Source organism: Schistocerca cancellata, chromosome 6 (genome assembly GCF_023864275.1).
Source record: "Schistocerca cancellata isolate TAMUIC-IGC-003103 chromosome 6, iqSchCanc2.1, whole genome shotgun sequence".
Lineage (NCBI taxonomy): Eukaryota > Metazoa > Arthropoda > Insecta > Orthoptera > Acrididae > Schistocerca > Schistocerca cancellata.
This window is the reverse complement of record NC_064631.1, coordinates 6,854,518-6,864,172: the sequence shown is the minus strand read 5'-3', so window position 1 is coordinate 6,864,172 and position 9,655 is coordinate 6,854,518. Positions and strand designations below refer to the sequence as shown.

Sequence of the window (9,655 nt, the reverse complement as noted above, 5' to 3'; positions counted from 1 at the left end):
ACCGCGGCGGATTTAAAAGCTACCACCTAGCAAGTGTGATGTCTGGCGGTGACACCACATTCCTCCACCGCAAATCGGCGAACGGTTGTGTTATAAGGCTTCCGCCCGCCGTGGGGAGGACCCCATGTTGACGTATGCGATGAGGTGGGGAGCCTAACGACAGGCGAGGCTGTGCCACCCGCACCCGGCCATTCGGTCCGAGGGGAGCTAGGAAACGCCTGAAAACCTAGTCCAGGGTGCACGCCAACATCCGGTGTATGCGCCCGTAGATAGTCAGGAGCCGAAGGGTCGACCTCCATCGAGTCGGAGCACCCGACTGGCGAAGACGACAGATGGTCCGGAGCGGGCAAGAGTTCCATGGCGGAGGACAACTGGTCACGGGAAGCGAACGGCGGCGCGTGACCCAGGGTGGCTCCCGGCGGTTGCAGCGACGCGTCCACTGCGGGCGGCGCCGGCGAGAGAACAGGCGGCGGCGGCGGTGGCGGCGGCGCGTCGCCATGGGGCAAAATGGAAGGCAGCGTCGGTAACACCTGGGGATGAGGCGAGCCAGTAGATGGGTCCCCAGGGCGCTGACCGGACGGCACCGTCGCTGAAAGCAGACGGGGAGCGGCAGATCCCGTGCGACGACAGAGGCGCAGCTGATTGAGATGCCGAAGCACGTCACCAGAGGCCCCCAAAACCAGATACATCGCGCGGCCGAGGCAGCGAAGAATGCGCCCTGCGAGCCAACGCCGTGAACCTCGATAGTTGCGATAGTATACAACGTCGTCGGGAGCAAAAGCATGCGTCTGCCGCTGCACAGGAACCTGATGCGGCGGATGCAGCAAAGACATCAAGGTCGATGAGGGCGACCGTGAAGCAACTCAACCGGCGAGCGACCATCGCGGGGCTGAGAGCGATACGAGGACAAAAAGAGCAACAACGCGTCCTCCCGAGAATGCGACTCTTTCAACTTCAACATCTGGGACTTGAAAGTCCGGACCAAACGTTCAGCGGCACCGTTTGAGTGTGGCGAAAACGGCGCAGATGTCAGATGTTGAATACCATTGGCCTTGCAGAATGACTGAAATTCGGCAGACATGAATTGTGCGCCATTGTCGGAAACAATAGTCTGTGGAAGACCTTCAATGCAAAAGATAGCGGACAACGCTTGGATTGTGGCAGAAGACGTCGTGGAAGACATCCGGACAACAAAAGGAAAATTACTGAATGAATCGACAACAACCAACCATCGAGCATTCCAGTATGGACCAGCAAAATCGATGTGTAAGCGTTGCCAAGGGGTAGTGGCTGGCGGCCATGCAAAGAATTTCCGCGGTGGTGCGGATTGTTGTTCGGCACACGCCATGCAAGAAGAGCACATAGTCGTAATCGCAGCATCGATTCCGAACCAAGTACAGTACTGGCGAGCAAGTTGTTTCGTGCTCACTATACCCCAATGTCCTTGGTGGAGAAGCTTTAAGACAGAGGACTGTAACGAACGTGGGACCACGACCCTGGACTGATCATTATCAGAGCGCAACAGCAAAACACCACATCGTTCAAAAAGTCCCTCCTTGTGAGCAAAAACTCGGCGAACCAACGGATCCTCGATCCGTGTCGTTGACAAGGGCCATTGCGTAGCAACAAAACGCAGAATGGTAGCAAGGACAGGGTCAGCAGCTGTGGCTGTAGCTACACGACGAAAATCCATCGGAAACGATTCTACCACGTCATCGGTTTCCGAATCAATGAACATGCAAGCAAGTTCGGAAGAATCGAATGCTCTATCCGCAGCAACAGGCAAACGGGACAACGCATCGGCGTTTCCGTGCTTAGCAGTGGACCGATACAAGATATCGTAGCGGTACTGCGAGAGGAAAATAGACCAGCGAATGAATTTCTGTGCTGTACGTGGAAGTACAGCCTTGTTCGGATGAAAAAGCGATGTCAAAGGTTTGTGGTCTGTGATGATGGTAAAGTGACGACCATACAAGAAGTCATGAAACTTTGTAACACCAAATACGAGAGCCAAAGCTTCTTTCTCGATCTGTGAATAATTTCGTTGCACAGACGAGAGCAATTTGGACGCAAAGGCAATAGGGCGATCATGCGAGCCATCTTTGTGCGCAAGCACAGCACCGATCCCGAAATCCGATGCATCTACCATCAACAAAAGGGGTTTCTGGGGATCGAAAGGCGTAAGGCAAGTACTAGAAAGCAACGCCGATTGCAACTGGCGAAAGGCGCGTTCGCATTCCGTCGCCCAGACCAACGGAACATCTCTACGGCGTAAGCGATGAAGCGGAGCTGAAATGGAAGAGGCATGGGGGATATAGCGATGGTAATAATTTATTTTACCCAGCACACTCTGTAGCTGCTTCAAATTCTGCGGCGAAGGCAAGTCTTGTATGGCACGAAGGTGCTCTGGACTGGGATGTATGCCTTGGGCATTGAGTACATGTCCCAGATATGGCAAATCACGAGCAAAAAACACACATTTGTCCTTCCGCAAGCGAAGACCATTTTGTCGCAAGACCTGAAATAATATTCGGAGGTTGGCTAAATGTTCTTCTTCTGTCTTTCCGGAGATCACAATATCGTCCAGATAGTTTGCTGCAGTAGGGACCGACGCACAAACATTTTGTAAATATTGCTGAAACAATGCAGGGGCGGATGCACACCCGAATGGCAGTCTTTTGAATTGGTACAAACCAAGATGCGTGTTAACCACCAATACACACTGGGATTCTTCGTCCACCGGTATTTGCAATTACGCATCTGCTAGGTCCAACTTCGAAAAATATTTACCCGGGCACAGTTTGTCAAAAAGATCTTCTGGGCGGGGTAAAGGAAAAGTAGCAGTCACTAGTTGTGGATTCACTGTTGCCTTGAAGTCCACACAAAGTCTCAATTTTCCCGAAGTTTTTGCAAAATTACTAAGGGTGAGGCCCAGAGAGAAGCCTGCACATGTTCAATTACACCTTGTGATTCTAAATCGTTTAACGTTCTTGCGACCTCATCACGCAATGCGTGGGGAACATTGCGCGCTCTGAAAAATTTCGGTTGCGCGTTTACTTTCAGTTCCAAATGTGCTGCATAGTTCTTAGCGCAACCAAGGCCCAGTGCAAAAATGTCTGCAAATTCTTCACATAGACGAGAAACACTGGCTGAAGGCACAGTCTGGTCCACTGATAGGACCTGATTGACTATAGACAAGTTAAACAATTGAAATAAAACTAAACCAAACAAGTTCACTGCAGAAGAACGAAGGACGTAAAAAGACACAAGTTTTGTTTGTCCCTTGTATGTTGCAAGAAGGCTGCACTGTCCTAACACAGGGATCTTGTGACCTGAATATGTAGTTAGCTTAACATTTGCGGCACGCAACGGAGGTGTGCCCAGTTGTTTGTACAGTCTTTATTGAGCAATGAAACTGCAGCTCCGGTTTCGAGCTGGAAAGGTATCACGTTGCCATTAATTTCCAAGTCTACAAAAAGTTTATTGTCCTGCTGACGACAAGAGCGACTGTCTCGTGCAATGGTAACTGACACAGGTACAAAATCACTTGCGACTTGACGTGATTTCCGTCGATGTCGACGCACACTTGTTGTGGGACGAACACAGTCACTGTTAGAGAGAGAAGCACTGGACGGAGTGGAATTAACTACATTAATTTCCATGGGCGAAGGTTCACAAGCCTGAGTATCCTTGGTTCGATTCCAGCGCGAAGCAAAGGGCCTGGAATGGTTGTTAGTGTCCGTTCTAAGCTTTTTCTGGCAAACACTTTGAACATGACCTTTCTTATTACAGAAGAAGCAAATAGCATGGCGTGACGGGCAATTCTCACGCGAATGTCTAGTAGCACACCGCGGGCATGATTTCACTGCATTTGCGTGCTTGTGCGGCACACGTGGCTGCGCGGACGTGCGCGAGGGCTGTTTACAGTTCCGTGCAGCTCGCCCAGCAGGCCGGTTAATGTGACACACAGCTGGCGAAGTTTCAAATGATTCCTGAGCAAAGTCAAGTGTGTCTTGCCTATCCAATATGTCCATCACTTGTTGAAGGGAGGGATTGACTAGTTTCAAAATCTGTTCCCTTACGCGAACATCAGAAACGTTCTGTACAATTGCATCACACACCATAGTATCTGAATAAGGGAGTCCACATTCACACTCAAAAGCACAATCCCTAGTAAGGCCTTGCAAAGTTGCAACCCACTCCCGATTAGTCTGACCGGCCATACGTTTTGTACGAAAGAATGTATACCTTTTTGCAACGACATTGACTGATTCTTTGAAATAGGCATCTAAAGCAGACAAAATTTCTTCGTAGGACAGAGTTGCTACGTCGCGTCGGGGAAACAATTTCACTATCACACGGTAGGTGGACACACCTACACAAGAAAGGAGATGAGGCTGCCGCTCGTTACCTTGAATTCTGTAGGCGGCGAGATGGAATCCAAATTGGCATGACCACTCCGTCCAGCTTTCCAATTCCGTATCGAATGGACGAAAAGGTGGTGCAACTGCGTGTTGTGGCTGCTGTAGCAATGGAGCGGCGGCGGCCGCATCGTTTTGCAGTGCACGTTGACCCTGGACGAGCTGTCCAAGGGCATCCAATAAGGCCTGCGTCTGCTTATTCTGCAAGCGATAAAATTCGGACAGTACATCTGGAGATTGTGGCGAAGCCATGACACAAGTAAATGAGAGCAATACGACCGTTTGTATCCTCGTCGCCAAATATGTTATTAGTTTCAGTTTTATGATTTTATTTTATTTCCAATTGGCGGCCAAGCATTATTCGCCTTGCAGAACAATGAAGTTATATTTGCAAGTTTGCTAAAGAAATTTGTAGTTCCAATTGTTGTGTCTAGACAAGACAGCCTAGACACAATGAGAGGAAGCCGAAAGGCACGCGCTTAAACTCACGCAGGCTGGCGTGAGGTCTGAAAAAGGATACGTAACGAATGCTATAAAGAAAAGTACATAGCTTCTGGAATACTTAACTTTAATCCACATTTGTAGAACATCGCTCTTGATGATACATTAATAGAATCTCAATATCAATTGAATACGGCGCCTTGCTAGGTCGTAGCAAATGTAGCTGAAGGCTATGCTAACTTTCGTCTCGGCAAATGAGAGCGTAATTCTCAGTGAACCATGGCTAGCAACGTCGGCTGTACAACTGGGGCGAGTGCTAGTACGTCTCTCTAGACCTGCCATGTGGCGGCGCTCGGTCTGCCATTACTGACAGTGGCGACACGCGGGTCCGTCGTATACTAGCGGACCGCGGCGGATTTAAAAGCTACCACCTAGCAAGTGTGGTGTCTGGCAGTGACACCACAAACAATGGTACACTTTCACTGAATTTAACTACATAAGAATGGACTATGAACAAATTGAAATAAAGCTGTTTCCAGGCAAGGAAAGACAGGTTTACGTTCTGATCAACTCGAAAGATGCTACGTCACTACGAAAGCTTGGCTACTGCGTATAAAAATTTCACTTACTATGTCTGTCTTGATGGTGATACGGCTGGATACTCGCGTTTTTTGGTAATTTCATCAATCGTTCTTCTGAATTAATTAAAAGGTTTTCCCACTTCTCTTTCTCGGTTGAATTGCATCCACATGAAAAAATGAAACAATTATTAGAACAAGCACTGAAAAATTTTTAAAACCATACATGAAATGATTTTTTGATCAAGTCCCTGTTCGAGCGCCAAGTGTAGCGTTGCTCTTGGGGGACGAAAAAAAAAAGAATTTTTTAATTTTTTTTATGTCGAAAAGGTGAATATTTTGGTGGGTCACTTGGCAACAGAATCAGGGATTGATTACACTATTATAATAACATACGTTGAGCGTTAAATACCTGAATAAGAGCAGCATATTGATATATATTTGAGATCGTTCGGAAGAAACATTATCATTTCTGTGCATTTTTATAGTCGCGATGTAGTCATACCCGGATCAACACTAAGGGACCAGAAGATTTATAGACTTTAAAAGAAATGCAACACTACACAAAAAAAGTTGGTTCAGAAATAATAGGAAAACGATGATGTTCCATCTGCCTCATGCTGCTTTCGGCCCATCAGCATAATCGTAATTTCTGATGATGAAGTAACACATAATAATTATCATTCAGGTAAATAAGGAGATAGAATCATCAAGGTTAATTTACGAAAATAAGCACACTTATCTTTAACACACGTTTTTTTTTTTTTTTTTGCTACATACCTTTTCGTATTAAATTACAATAGATGACCATAGTGGTTAAATACTTTATACATAACAGTCAAAATGTGCTCTTGATGCTGTCTCTTCGTAATCAGTTACCAGAAACTACATGCTTTCCGATTGAAAAAAATAACATTTAGCATTTTCACTCAATATTTTCACATAGAATATAAAATACAGTTGCGGAACGCAGCAAGTCCGCGTCCGCCTCTCATGGAATACAAACAGTAAAAGGTGAGGCGCCAAAAGCCTCATTTGTCTTGAAACAACAGAATTCTTTTTTACACCATTAATCGATACATGTACATAGAGATTTACTGGCACCGCGCAAGAACGGCAAAGATAAAGAATAATAGATTCTGTCGCTGCTATGCGATGGTTCACTTCTTTTACTTTACAATTGTTCGATAACTTTAGGCCATCAGGCGTTTACTATTGAGCGATTATTAATGTTTGTGAGGCGAAAATTACTAATATTACAGCTTCTCAATAACAGATTCGGTAACCGATGGATTGGTAGACGCGGACCAATTCCACGGCCTCCACGCTCTCCTGGCCTCAACGCTCTTGACTTTCATTTATGGGGGCATTTGAAAGCTCTTGTCTACGCAACCCCGGTACCAAATGTAGAGAATCTTCGTGCTCGTATTGTGGACGGCTGTGATAGAATACGCCATTCTCCAGGGCTGCATCAGCGCATCAGGGATTCCATGCGACGGATGGTGGATGCATGTATCCTCGCTAACGGAGGACATTTTGAACATTTCCTGTAACAAAGTATTTGAAGTCACGCTGGTACATTCTGTTACTGTGTGTTTCCATTCCATGATTAATGTGATTTGAAGAGAAGTAATAAAATGAGCTCTAACATGGAAAGTAAGCGTTTCCGGACACATGTCCACATAACATATTTTCTTTCTTTGTGCGTGAGGAATGTTTCCTGAAAGTTTGGCCGTACATTTTTGTAACACCCTGTATAACCCTGGGACTAATTAAAAGAGCCATTCCATAAAAAAATTTAAAAAAAACAGAATTGTAAAGAACGTTACTGGCACCATTGTGTCAAAGTATAGAAACTCTTTGCCAGATGCTGCCAGGGGGCAATGTAACGTTCCCTGGCAGCGCATACACTGAAATGACATTTAATTGTACTATGTACGCCGCTATGAAGCAATTCGTATGTACTGTAATTGTTTGCCAAAAATATTATTTAATTTTGTATAAAGAACGCTGGTTATTATTGTAATATTTTCTGTAATAATATTCTCGATGTATCTATGATTGTAATATTTCTATACTCATAATGTGATTATGAAATATGTTAATATCTGCGATGAAAAAATGTAAAATATAGCCACAGAGGAAAATAATGTTGTAAGATTACAAAGAGATATTTATAATCAGCAATAGTATAAATAGCACTACATAATGTGCATTCTTTGTCGTCTTCCTCGAGAGCTGAGAGAGAGAGGAACCTGTGACGTAGCCTTCTTTTGTCTGTATCTATCTTTAGCCGCCATTAGAGGAGAAATTATAAAGGTGTGTAATTTTAATTATTGTTGTGGTCTAAATACATTATAATTTATCAAAATTGTGTATTACTAATGTAAATTAGCTTGCCCATGTCATCTATAATATTTCTTTAAAGAATTTTCAGCACTTTTAGCGATTATCGTTGGTGTTGCAGGGCTGTGCCGCGACCGAACGATTTGCAGCGGCGGCACATTTAAAAAATTGTTCCGCTATAAAATTAACCAAACCCGTAAATCGGGAGCAGGTAAAATTAGCAGTGAATTACGAAATATTTTTCTTTTACAGCGATCCTGAGGCTGTCTGAATTTATTACTGGTTTTACATTTGTGCGTTCATAGGCGGATAACTAACGTTGAAGTTGTTAATCTGTTTGTTCTTTCAATTTATAAAGCAAATAACTTAAACGTATAGTGTTTTGTCAATGATAATTCAACGGTCAGGTCAGCTTGGCAATATTTAACCATTTTATGCTAACAGAGACAGTCTTGTGATCCATAGCTAATGCCGGGAAAGAATTCAGTAAATATTTAAAAACCCACTGCATCTAGAGAATAAGTGCCAAGGCCGAAATATGTAAAAAAAAAAATTAATGTAAATGATTTTCCAAGTCATAAATGTTATTAATCAGTTAGTTTGAGTTTATCAGCATGAGAGGGTTGCTAAGGTTCACGTAATTTTAAATGTGCTTAATTCTGTCTAAATGAATTTTTATTACCACACGTAAAAAAAGGAGTTCTACAACAAAGTTCGTACTGAAAGAGTAAATAACAAAAATATTTAAAGCCATTTCTACCTCATTTTCATCCATTCATTTTACATAATAAATATTTTTTTTCTCATTAAAGCTTCTATACTTGTTAATTTTTGTCTGCTGGGGGGGGGGGGGGGTTTAGAATAACGATGATAGCATGTTTGACTTACAGATTTGAATCGACGTGGATCTGTAGTACTTGTATGTCGTTTGGGAACGTACCACAAGGCGCGCATTTCCGCATGGTCAAAACACGGTCCTCTCGCAGTAACTCAGTTCGCTCTGTTTCTAGACGGGCTGTGGAAGGTGGTGGATATGGCTTTCTCCGACTTCTGCTCAGTTTCGACTTAAAATGGTATGATCACATGCGCAAAGCTGTAGAAATGGAAGCAGTTGCAAGATGGGTAGCGACTAAGACCATGTTGGATGTTTACTGTGGCAAATAGGTTCGAGAAAGGTGACTCGTTTCGAGATATGAGAGCGCGAAGGATATGATTCACTTGTGGCTGTGATCGAGCGTAGGTATGTGGCTGAATGGGAGGGCCTGATGCCAAATCACAGACATTTCTAGCGGATAGCGTAACACTAGAGGTGTGAGAAGGTAGTGTACATTTCTTACGACCTCAATAAGCATACGACTTACGACTGTTTGTGATCCTTGTCAATCAGTCATCGCCTTTAACTCAGTGGATATATAACGGAGCCTCTGACATGGTATCTAGACAGAATACGTTACACATACTGGATAAATATCTAGTGGTGTGAGGGAGTTGCAAATACCGGTCACATACCGCATTCCTGTGTTCGTGTAAATGACGAGTCTGGAGATGTCTGTAGAAATGCGAGCAAGAAAGCGGAAACTGTAACGTGTTTGTGCCGCGGGGAGACGTCCCTCTCCTTGCACATCAGTTCTGAGAGTCACTTCGGTTCGCTGATGTAAAGGAAATGATTGGGTGTCGTGAGGGATATGAATTGCATGTTTACTAGATCGAGGCGGTACTCGGTGATATATTCCCTGGTTGAAGATCGGATTGACGTTCCAATATTCCTGCGAGTCTGGTATTTATTTGATGACCTGTAGACAACATTGCGATGTCTAGTTGTCGGTGCAAATGGTGATCAGTGTAAAATAGTTTATTACCGTTGAGTGT

At 44.4% G+C, this 9,655-nt stretch overlaps 1 protein-coding gene across 1 annotated transcript; it reads right to left on the bottom strand.

The window, feature by feature from the left end:
- Window positions 1-522: 522 nt before the first annotated feature.
- Window positions 523-5,600, bottom strand: LOC126191136 (uncharacterized protein K02A2.6-like). Its single transcript, XM_049931886.1, has 2 exons — window positions 5,492-5,600; window positions 523-4,622 (listed from the first exon to the last, which is right to left on the bottom strand). Exon 2 carries the CDS (start codon window positions 2,147-2,149, stop codon window positions 833-835), a length of 1,317 nt encoding a protein of 438 aa, XP_049787843.1. The 5' UTR covers window positions 2,150-4,622; window positions 5,492-5,600; the 3' UTR covers window positions 523-832.
- Window positions 5,601-9,655: the final 4,055 nt, after the last annotated feature.

Excerpts from the sequence above, each read along its gene's own strand:
- LOC126191136 (XM_049931886.1), bottom strand. The coding sequence starts at position 2,149 with ATGGTAGATGCATCGGATTTCGGGATCGGTGCTGTGCTTGCGCACAAA.